The 12,250-nt window shown below is 43.2% G+C and overlaps 1 protein-coding gene across 5 annotated transcripts in view; it reads right to left on the bottom strand.

The window, feature by feature from the left end:
* The window catches only part of PARD3 (par-3 family cell polarity regulator), a 720,675-nt gene that overhangs the window by 593,663 nt on the left and 114,762 nt on the right, over positions 1 to 12,250 (bottom strand). For all 5 annotated transcript variants that reach the window (XM_023218154.1, XM_023218156.1, XM_023218152.2 and 2 more), the window contains exon 2: positions 847 to 948. In XM_023218154.1, coding sequence (XP_023073922.1) covers positions 847 to 948 — 102 coding nt within the window. The remainder of the gene's footprint in view (positions 1 to 846; positions 949 to 12,250) is intronic.

Raw genomic sequence — 12,250 nt, 5'->3', positions numbered from 1 at the left:
CACTGCATTCCAGTCTGGGCAACAGAGCGAGACTCCGTCTCAAAAAAAAAAAAAAAGAGCCAAACATCCTGTCAGGCATTCTCAAAACGATGAACGTTCCTCCTCCCCCTCCTCTTACTCCTCCTCATTCCTCTCAAGAGTACAGAAAAAAGTGGGGTAGTGGGAGGGAACACTGAAGAGCAGTAGGTGGAAACGTCCAGAAGCCAAACTCACATACCACAGTAAAGACTGGGGAAGCACACACAGAGCATCAGAGCACTGACAGAGAAAAGGCCGAGCTTCCTGAGACCCAGGGAGAGGCTGCCCAGGACACAAATGGCCCATCACACAGCAAAGCCGAGCTTCCTAAGGGGCAGGCCCCACACAGGGGAGGCTGCCTGGGACACACTCGCCCATCGCACAGGAACACGGTGCACCGCACAGGCCGCTGTTGGGATCGATCTTCTCTGGGCCAACACTGGGACCAGAATGCAGAGCGGCTGTACACTGTATATACGGAGATGATAAGGACAGGCCCGACTTGTGAAGAAAGATGTATGTTTGGTTAAATTAAGGTGGAATATGGCATAGAAATCTTTTTGTGATATTTCCATTGTAAAAGCTGTAGTTTTAAAACCCCAAAATCTAGTGTTAAGTCCCAGGTATCAAGAAAATCATTATACCTTGGTATTCAGGACAGTGAAGATTCATGACACTTATCACAAAAGAAAATATACTAGAGTGGGTGGCCCAAACATAATTTAAAGTATCTGTCTAAAACAGAAAGGAAATGAATCGCACCCGGTCCCCAGTCCTGAAAAGAAAAAATAAATGCATTCAAAAAGGTTCCCCAGGACTTGAACTCACTCTGTCTTTATCGTCTGCTACATCACAGAGAATGTCATCAAGGTCTAGTATTCCTCCATCTCCATGTTCTAAGCGATGCACTTGTATCCAGTAGTTTGGGTCCTATACGAAAGAACAGAAACATTGAATATAGCAAGTTAGCATCACCAAAAGGGAATGAGACATTTCAAACCATGATAACTCCCTGCCCATAAAAAGGAATCAACCCCATATCAACAATACTGCAATTGATTAAAAATTCAGGCAGCACCCTAAGTTTGGTATTGAGTCACTGCTCCTTTTATGGAGTGACTCATACACACTCTTCCCTTTGGCTCTGATGCTGATAGTCTATTATAATAGAACTGCACAAACCAGCAATATGTAATACTGATTTCTCTAAAGCATACTACATTTCCTATTGCCCAATATATGAAATACTTATCATACTTATTAATTCCCCCAGTGCAATCTACAGAAATATTCTAATAAGCAAACAGCATATATTATGTGTCTGAAGAATTCGTATTTTTGCTTATCTGCATAAAGTAGTTTGCACAACTTGGTGGCTCAAAGTGTTTCTTACAAACAGGTCGAAAGATAGGGACACAGAAGGATGCTGACAAGACCAAAGTGAACAAAGCACATCCTGTGTGGTTTGAGTTTCTTTATACAGAGACAAAAATCTCACACACACACATCAAAATGCCTAAACACACACACACACACACACACAAATTTGCAGTGGTTATCCTGCAGTGGGATTGGGGAGAAGGAAAAAAAAGGACATATTTTAAATTTTATACACTTCTATATGGTGTATGCATATTTTAAAATCCTTAAAACTCTGCTTTCAAATCATCTGAAGAAGGAATACTGTTGTGTGTTTCTGAACTTCTGCATCACTCTCACATACATATTCAAATGAAAATATACTAAATTGTATGTTTCACCATTCCCTACTGCTTTTGCTATCCAAAAGTTCAAGTTAATCCTCCATTCTTCAAACCTAAAAGGTGATGTTTAGTACAGTTCTTTCCTGAAGCAAAGATTGCAAGAAGGAGGCAAACGATTAATGAGAGTTCACATACAGATTCCTGGACCCTACTACAGATCTATTGACCAAGACCCTGGAGGAGGGGTGCAGGGAGAATCCACATTCTTAAGAAGCTCTCCAAGTCCATCTCTAACAAAGCATGCCTAAGAATCACTAAAATGGAATGCTTATTTTAAAAATGCAGAATGACCAATCCTTGTCACTTTTTAACCAGCACAGCAAGTAACTCAGACCTTAATCCTCAAAGTTAGTAAGCATTATCATTAAAACCATTATGCAAGTAACAGAGTTCCTCTGAACCCTCATCTATCTGGACCTCTATAAAAGGAATCATTTATATAGAACGCTGACAGTTAAGTTTGTAAAACACACACACACACACACACCCCTTGGCATCCTCTTCATTTGTGGGGCCTATTCTGACTGCACATGAATCCCAATTACAATATCATCCAAGAGTCCTTGGGACACCTGCCACTGAGACAGCTCCAGAATTTGTCATGTCCAGATGTGTTGAGTCCCCAAAGAATGAAGTCCCAAAACCATTTACTAATGGTAAATGGTATTTCCTCTACAAGGAAAATTGGAAATAATGTCCTGGGTGTGAATAAGGAAGAGGTGCCCCCTGGCCACTTAGAATAGCCACATCCTGCCCACCTCTTCCCACCAAGCAAGCTCAAGGGTGACCCAATCAACTTAAATATCAACTTTCATTTCTAAAATACTTCCACACACACAAGCACACCGACCTCCAAAATGTGGCTTATGAAACCATTCTTTAAGCCTCCTGATCCTGTTCACTCCCTCCAGATGAGATCATTATCTGCAGCCTTTATACAATATTTGTAGCCACCCCTTGGAAATAAATCCCCACCTATGGACTTTCTCAACCTCAGAACTTCATCCCTCACAACCTGCTACATTTCCACCTTTTCCCCAGCACTTTCCCTTTCACAGCCTGTTAGGCCCTGCACAACTTCCCCCCAACTCCATGCCCAAGGCCTCCGATGCCTAGACCCCACCTTACCCTCCAGGCCAGCCCTGTCTGTCCATCAAGACTTCTCAGGCATCCTCTTCTCCAAGAGCTTTTCCTGACCATCACACCCCTGAAGGAGATCAGCAGTCGAACTCCAGCCCACCGTTTTCTTTTGTTTATAGACAGAGTCTCGCTCTGTCATCCAAGCTGAAGTACAATGGTGCAATCATAGCTCACTGCAGCCTCCAACTCCTGGGTTCAAGCAATCCTCCCACTTCAGTCTCCCAAAGTGCTGGGATGATTAGGCATGAGCCACAGAGCCCAGCCTGTCCCACTGTGAATGTTCCTAAAAACCACAATTGTATGGAAGATAGTAGTCAGGTGTCAAGCTCGAGCCTTTAAAGGCTGTGAATTATTTTTACACATGCAGCACTAAGCCTTTCGTTGACACTACTTTGCCTTCCAGGTATTATACCAATTCTCTGATGATCTTCACAGCAAAATTTTTTAAAGAATTGTTCATACTTGCTTCAAGCGTGTTTCCTCCCATAACCCCATTCCAATCAGGCTTCCTCTTCCATCACATCCACAACAGCCTCCACAATGCTTAACACAAAAGTCTGTTGTCTGTCCTCATCTTATTTGGTCTATCAGTAGAATTTGTTACCTCCTCTTTGAAATACTCTATAAACTTGACTTACAATCCTCCAACTAACTGATCAAGGCTTTTCTAATTTTGAGAGTCAACAGTTGACTCCTGCCTCCGGAGGGGTCCTGACTCAACAGTCAGCTATGCCAAGCAGTCATGATAACATCATGCCAAGGCAAATATCAGGCTGCCACTTACTAAATGCCACTCCACAAAAATGTGCTGAATGGATATGACTTTTTGAAAAGAACTGAGCAGGAGATCAACAGTAACCCCAACAGAGCATGTTGCATTGAAAAAATATATATATATATATAAATGACCTCCTCCCACAAGAGTTTAAAAACCAGGAAGGATATTTTTGCCACTGAGAAATACAACTCCTTAGAACAGTGGTCTCTTGGGAGATTTTAACTGGCAGCTTTCATAACATAATTCTCTTTCAATGAACAGAGGACTTGCTTTATTTTTAAGGGAAGAGTCCAGTATCCAATAGAGAAAAAGTTAGAGCATACTTACTGATTCGACTTTGTAGTAGTTTGCAATAAAAAGTTTAAAATAATAATGGTAGGAATCTTTGCTGTCCAGTCCATAGACACTTAGAAAAGTAGCTGAGCAAAAAATTGTGATAAGGTCTGGCATGATGGCTCATCCCTGTAATCCCAGAACTTTAGAAGGCCAAGGCATAGTGACCCACACCTGCAGTCCCAGCTAAGTGGGAGACTGAGGCAGGGGGATCCCTTGAGCACAAGAGTTCAAGGCTGCAGTGAGCTGTGAATACACCACTGCACTCCAGCCTGGGCAACAGAGTGAGGCCCCATCTCTTAGGGGGAAGATAAAAGTTATGATAAGCCACTTTTCATACTACCAATAAACTCTAATTCTACAAGAATTGCATCAGTCATTGGGTGAATAAACAAACATGACACAACATTCAATTAAAAAACAAGAAGGTTTCTCATTCAGGATATGTCCATTTAAAATAACAAAAGACTTTAACAATAATTGTGTATTATGACAAACAAAAATCCATCATACACAGCAATAAATGAGGAGCAGAGTTCATCCATCAAATAGATGATCAAGCAGTGAATGTCCCCATGGGGCAAGGCTTGCAAGGATAGGTCCAAACCCACAGAAGAAACCTGGAGACAAAACCACATGAAGAATCACTGCTCTTATTCAGATAAAGAACATGACCTTCACCTGGCCTAGTGCTAGAGAGAACATTTCAGAAGACTAAGTTGGAATGTAAGCAGAGGTAACCCTACAAGATGCAAGTTGCAAGGAATGCTGACGCCCACTCTACTCCAGGATGTGGTAAGAGAGGACAGCTCAAAGTCTTAAGGAGAGACTAGCTCCTAACCTACCTTCAGGAAATCTCTCAGATTCTATAAACAGCATCGTTATCCTTTGCAACAAGTTAATGAGCTTTCGTGAGTTATGACATGTATAATGCATAGGCTTCACATATTACCTGCATGTGCAAATTTCAAGAAAAGTATCTGCAACTAGAAATAGCACCCTACTTTTGCATTAACCATGGCATACAGCACTGGTCAATATCCTATCTAACTTAAGACCAGAAAAAGATCACTGAAAAAAATCTATGTTGATAAAAAAAATATTTGACTATTTACTACATGCAAAGCATTGCATGAAGGCAAAGAAACGATCATCACCCATCGTCAGAAATTAAAGTGTATCTGACAGGCCAGGCAGAGTGACTCACACCTATAATCCCAGCGCTTTGGGAGGCCGAGGCAGGCGGGTCACCTGAGGTCAGGAGTTAGAGACCAACCCAGCCAACATGATGAAACCCTGTCTCTACAAAAAGCACAAAAATTAGCCAGGCATGGTGGCGTGCGCCTGTAGTCCCAGCTCCTCCTTCTCCTGTAGTCCCAGGAGAATCACTTGAACCTGGGAGGCGGAGGTTGCAGTGAGCTGAGATCACACCACTGCACTCCAGCCTGGGCAACAGAGCGAGACTCCATCTCAAAAATAAAACAAAATTTATCTGACAAAACATAAACAAGTCATAAAAAAGAGGTAGACCATGAGTTCAAAGAAAACTACACCAAAAAAAAAAAAAAATTGTTTTGTGAACTCAGGAAGGAAAGATCACTCTCACTTGGAAAGGTCAGTTTATGGAGAGGTTTTAGCAGAGTAGGCTCTTAACAAATGAGTAGACCAGAGGGACAGGGCACAAGAGGAGGACCCTGAGCAGGGAGAAGGGTGTGAGCAGCAGGGAAGAGAGGCAGAGGTGATTCAGAACGCTGTGAACACAAAGATAAAAATGAAAGGGTAAAAACATCATCTCAAAAAGGCACACTTTTATTTTTATTTCCTCCTGAAAGCCCACTGAAACCACAATACACATGTGGGGATTTTGTTGTTGTCATTTGTTTTTTCCAAGCATAATCCCACAAAAACAAAGAGAACAGAGGGAAATGAGGGAACCAGTTTTTGGAAGCTGAGAAGCAGATGGCCCAGAGACAACACATTTTGCAGAACTAAGAAATGGAACCCCAGGGTAACTGTGGGGAAAGCCAGGAAGCAGCAAGACTCCCCCCACAAAGCCGGTAAGAGGCTCTGGAATGGGGAGAACCAAGAAAGTCAGAACACAGGAACAGAGATGGGAAAAGGCAGACACGGTACTTTATGCCTGTACTCCCAGCACTTTGGGAGGCAGGGGCAGGAGGATCACTCAAGCCCAGGAGTTCCAGACCAGTCTAGGGAACATAGTGAGGCCCCATCTCTACAAAAAGCTGGAAAAATCACCGAGATGTGGTGGTGTGCGCCTGTGCCTACAGTCCAGCTACTTGGGAGGCTAAGGTGGAGGATCTCTTGAGCCCAGGGGTTCGAGGCTGCAGTGTGCTTGTCTCTAAAATATAATAATAAAACAATTTTGGCTGGGTGTGGTGGCTCATGCCTGTAATCCTAGCACTTTGGGAGGCCAAGGTGGGTGGATCACTTGAGGTCAAGAGTTTGAAACCAGCCTGGCCAACATGGTGAAACCCTGTCTCTACTAAAAATACAAAAAAATTAGCCGGGCATGGTGGCGGGTGCCTGTAATCTCAGTTACTCAGGAGGCTGAGGCAGAAGAATCGCTTGAACCCAGGAGGTGGAGGATGCAGTGAGCCGAGATCGTGCCACTGCACTCCAGCCTGGGCAACAGAGCAACTCTCCATCTCAAAATAACAATAATAATAATAATAATAATAATAATAATAATAATAAAAAAATTTCAATGTTAAAAAAGAAGAGCCAGGCATGATAGTACATACCTGTAGTCCCAGCCACCTAAGAGGCTGAGGTGGGAGGATCACCTGACCCTGGGGAATTTGAGGATGCAGTGAGCCATGATTGCATCACTGCATTCCAGCTGGGCACAGTAAGACCGTGTCTCAGAAAAAATAATAATAATAATAAATTAAAATAATAATAAATTTAAAAGATGGGAGGAAAAATAACAAAATTGTCTGAAAGTCTGTAGTAATTAAAGCCCCAGCTTCCCAGTGCTTCCAGAGAGCACAGTGACTGCCCCTCCCAGCCCCTGGCAGTTCACTGCAGCCTCAGATAGCAGGTCTGGACTGAGAAACTAGAGGAGGAACAATTGTAGAGGTGCCTTGTTGAAAATGAGAAGAGCCAAGTGAATATTTATGTACTGATTGTAGAAAAATCCAGCCCTCTGCTTCCACTTGCTCTCAGAATGCCAGCCAGGGCTTATTCCTGCCAGGCTAAAGGTGGGAAGATCTTTCCCTGGGCCTCTGTCCATCTAAAGAGAAAAGGCAGGGGGGGAATCTGGCCCAGTCCAGGGACCCCCCCCCCCCCCCACCCAGTGAAGCTCACTCACAGGGTATGCCCTTGCCTGAACTCAGTGCTCTCAAGTTACCATTAGTGCCTTAAGTCAGAGCCAACCATGGAGAGACAGACTTTTAAGAACATCCCAAGGATGGAAGAGAGAACAAAACAAATAGTAAACACAACTTGAAAGAACCAGAGACTGTATAAAAAGATGCTATTAAAAATCCATCACTGATATTTTAAGAGAGGTCAGATGATGGTACATCCAGGTTGCAGAGGAAGATGAGAAGGGAGGAAAGCAAGAAAGGAAGAAATGTGCTGAGGGATATTTTTTTTTTAAAAAAAGTATTTTGGAATTAAAATATGAAAAACAGGCCAGGCACAGTGGTTCATCCCTGTACTCCCAGTGCTTTGGAGGCCAAGGCATGTGAACTGCTTGAGGCCAGGAGTTCAAGGCCAGTCCAGGCAACAGAGCAAGATCCCATCCATACAAAAGTAAAATAAAATAAAATAAATAAAAATAAGCCAGGTGTGGTAGCATGCACCTACAGTCCCAGCTACTCAGGAGGCTGAGGCAGAAAGATTGCTTGAGCCCAGGAGTTCAAGGCTATGGTGAGCTATGACTGGGCCACTGCACTCTACCCTGTGTGACAGACACTCTGTCTAAAAAACTAAACAAATAAAATACTAAAAATGAAGAGCTCAACAGGAAAATTAAGAGAAGTTGAAAATATCTCCCCTAGGAAGTTGGGGAAAAAAAAAAGAAGAAGAAGATAAAAAAGGCTAATAAAATTAGACCTGTCAAGTAAGTCAAGCAACTGAATAACAGGAGTCCTAGAAAAAGAGAATTTGGAAAACAGAGAAATAACCAAAAACAATTTCAAGTTAATTCCCCAAAATGACATATGTTTCCACATTAAAAAGCTCCATAGAGACCCCAACACAATGTATAAAAGCAGACATATACCAAGGCACATCAGAACACAGAAGAAAAACAGAAGACTGGTGGCAGGTAGAGAAGGAGAATGTCCAGAAAATAAAGCACAGGCCACAGTGAGGGATAAGGAGTCACAGCAATACTGGGATCTAGACAATCATCTACCAGTGACTTCAAAATTCCTACAAGAAATAGTTCCCTATCCTAGAATTCCGTTTCTTGCCCCAATACCAGTAAAGTACGAAGGTAGAAAAAAGACAATTTTTAGAAATGCAACGTTTCCAAAAACATTACCCCCTTTGTAACTGGAAGGTGTGTTCCAACAAAATAAGGCAATAAACCATGAATGAGAAAGACATAGCATATGAAAACGGGAGACATAACACAGAAGACAGCTCCCGGGACGATGGTGAAGGTGGAGTGAAGGTGGATCCCAGATTCCAGGACGTCAGCTGCAAACCTGGAACAGAGTGACCAGTCCAGACACCCCAAATGTGGCCTCTTCAAGATAGCAGTGAAAGAGTACCCAGTGCAACTAAACACAGCAAGACACAATTTTAACAACTGGCTACAGCTGAGGCTCATTAGTTATAAATATACAGAAGACCAACCAAAGGAAAAAACATTCTTTATTCAGGAAAAACCCAAAAGTTGTGAAGGAAAGAAAAGGTGATCAAGGTATCATACATGGTTCAGCTATAAGCAGCTTTAATAGTAAAAATGTGAGCCTAGAATATGTAATCAAATTTGTAACAAAGCGGTCTAAAAAGTCTGTGAGGGAGAGAGAGGAGAAACGCAGACACAGACACACACAGACAGAGATCCTAGAAGTGGCTACCTGTGAGTGGGGACATAGCACACATAGGGTAATGAAATAGGGTTAAACCTTCCATGTTAACTCAACAAATGATGATAAACCACAAGAAAAAAGAAAGAGATAAGCAATTTACATAAAAATATAAAAGTAAACATCAAAAGAACCAGCGGCAAGAGTTGGAAAAGGCAACCTCTCCCAAAGAAGGCTCTGCTCTTTTTCATAACAGTCCTAATAGTGCTATCTGATCATGTGCACATATGTCACGTTGAGAAACAAAAAGATGAAAGAGAAACAAGTTTGAAAAGTCCTTTAAATAATAACCATGGCACACAGGACAGCCTAGCATCCACCAACCAGATTAGCCACATGATAGCTACGTTACCAAGACAAATAAAGTCTTAGTGGTGATATCACAAACAGAAAACATTTCATTTTTTTGTTTTGTTTTTAAAAATGTCCCTCAGACTTCAAAAACACTTCATTTTAAAAAGTCAACAAAAGAGTGCGATCAGCAGGAACTATGCTTCTCTCTAGATACTCTGGGCAAGTAACTCTCCAATTTACTTAAGCCAAAAACAAACATTTTTAGAATACATTCTGAAGCTCTGTTCTTTTTTTTTTTTTTTTTTTTTTTTTGAGACGGAGTCTAGCTCTGTCGCCCAGGCTGGAGTGCGGTGGCCGGATCTCAGCTCACTGCAAGCCCCGCCTCCCGGGTTTACGCCATTCTCCTGCCTCAGCCTCCCGAGTAGCTGGGACTACAGGTGCCCGCCACCTCGCCCGGCTCGTTTTTTGTATTTTTTAGTAGAGACGGGGTTTCACCGTGTTAGCCAGGATGGTCTCGATCTCCTGACCTCGTGATCTGCCCGTCTCGGCCTCCCAAAGTGCTGGGATTACAGGCTTGAGCCACCGCGCCCGGCCGAAGCTCTGTTCTTTTAAAAAAAAAAAAGAATCATTAGCACTTCAAGACAGATATCATACATGCAATTCTGACTTTTCCTCATGTAATCAGCTTCATTTTTTAAAATGCTGATTGGCCAGGTGCAGTAGCTCACGCCTATAATCCCAGCACTTTGAGAGGCGGAGGCAGGAGGATTGCTTGAGCCCAGGAGTTCAAGACCAGCCTGGCCAATGTAGGGGGACTCCATCTCTACAAATAAGTTTTTTCTTGTTGTTAATCTTGGTTTTTTAATTAACTGGGCATGGTGCTGTGTGCCTGTAGTCCCACTTACTGGGGAGGCTAAAGCAAGAGGATCACTTGAGCCCAGGAAGTAGAGGATACAGTGAGCTATGATCGCACCACTGCACTCCAGCCTGGGCAAAAGGTTGAGACCCTGTCTCGGGGGGCAAAAAAAGCCAATCTTTCCCTATAAACTGAAACATAGGACCCATTTGCAATCTTGCTACAGGAACACTGCTAAACATTATACAAATGTTTTTGTTGCCTTCTCAATACAGGGAGAAGACACAGTCAGATGTCATAGCTGATGTTCAACAACAAAATAATGACCTGTATCACCACAAGGGAGGGACTAATATCTCATGCTAAGTACACTGCTCAGCCCCCATTCTCCACTCCAAACCACACCCAATACCAACGCCAAAGCCTCAGCACCACAACACAAGACAGCAAACCACAAACCTGCTGCCTCCCTTGACAGGTGGGGACAGCTTCATTTATCGCATCAATCAAAAGTGAAAATGGAGGCATGAAACCAGGTGAAGTCCAACCTCAAGGAAATAACTTTCTGGCATTTAGTTTTACTAGAACTAGCACATAATCTCCCACAGGGTTACACATTATTCAATAATATGGGAAATCAGCCCATCGATGACCTCCAAGCTCTGACGTGATTTTCGTGCCAACACAGTGTCATGGAAATCCCTCAACTCCTCCACCATTCTACAGAAACGGAGGGAACGGCCTCAGACTACAGCGCTGGCACAGGACAGAGCCAAGGCAAGAATGAGACAGCAGTAACCACCAGTTACATCTGCGCTATGTTTTACAATTTTAAAAAATGCATTCATGTGCATTATCTCATGTGGAAAGAGGGCTTATAATTCCTATTTTCAGATGAGAGAACTGAGACTCAGAGAGCATAAATTGCCGGCAAGAAGTCACAATTCATAAATGCTGTCAGCCAGGACTCCACCCAGGCCTGCTGATTCATTCCTAAGTCCTTTCTCAGACTAACATTGACAGTTTCCAATCTGAAGCATCAGGGTTGCCTGTCTTCTTTCCATAGCCCCTCCTCCCAGCCTCTTCTTTGACAGCTTCATGTGTTAATATAGTACATAAACAGAAGGTCCAGGCCAGGCGTGGTGGCCCACACCTGTAACCCCAGCGCTCTGGGAGGCCATGGCAGATTGCTTGAGTTCAGGAGCCCCAGACCAGCCTGGGCAATATGGCAAGACCCTGTCTCTAGAAAATACAAAAATCAAAACAAAAAAACTTAGCTGGGCGTGGTGGCAGGCACCAGTAGTCCCAGCTACTCAGGAGGCTGAGACATGAGGATCACTTGAGTCTGGGAGGTTGAGGCTGCTGTGTGTCATGATTGTACCACTGCACTCCAGCTGGGGTAACAAAGCGAGACCTTGTACCAAAAATTAATTAAAATTAATTAATTAAAATTAAAAGATGAGGGCTATAAAATGTTTATTTTGATAAAAAGGACCAGGTGTTGTGGCTCATGCCTCTAATCCCAGCACTTTGGGAGGACAGGGCAGGAGGATCATTTGAGCCCAGGACTTAAGAGACCAGCCTGGGCAACACAGTGAGATACTGTCTCCACAAAAAATTAGGGTTGGGCGCAGTGGCTCACACCTGTAATCCCAGCACTTTGGGAGGCCGAGGTGGGCAGATCACTTGAGGTCAGGAGTTTGAGACCAGCCTGGCCAACATGATGAAACCCCATCTATACTAAAAATACAAAAATTAGCCAGCTGTAGTGGTGTGCACCTGTGGTCCGAGCCACTTGGGAGGCTGAGGTGGAATGACTGTTTCAGCTCAGGAAGTCAAGGCTGCGGTAAGCAGTGACAGTAAGCAGTGGTCACGCCACTGCACTCCAGGCTGGGTGACAGAGTGAGATCCTGTCTCAAAAAAACAAAATAAAATAAAATAAGATAAAAAAGGTGTGGGCTGTTAAAACCAAGTCTGAAAAGCCACTCCGTTAAAAATTCTA

Source organism: Piliocolobus tephrosceles, chromosome 9, assembly GCF_002776525.5.
Source record: "Piliocolobus tephrosceles isolate RC106 chromosome 9, ASM277652v3, whole genome shotgun sequence".
Taxonomy (NCBI): domain Eukaryota; kingdom Metazoa; phylum Chordata; class Mammalia; order Primates; family Cercopithecidae; genus Piliocolobus; species Piliocolobus tephrosceles.
Note: the sequence above shows the minus strand (reverse complement) of the source record. Positions and strands in the feature narration are given on the sequence as shown.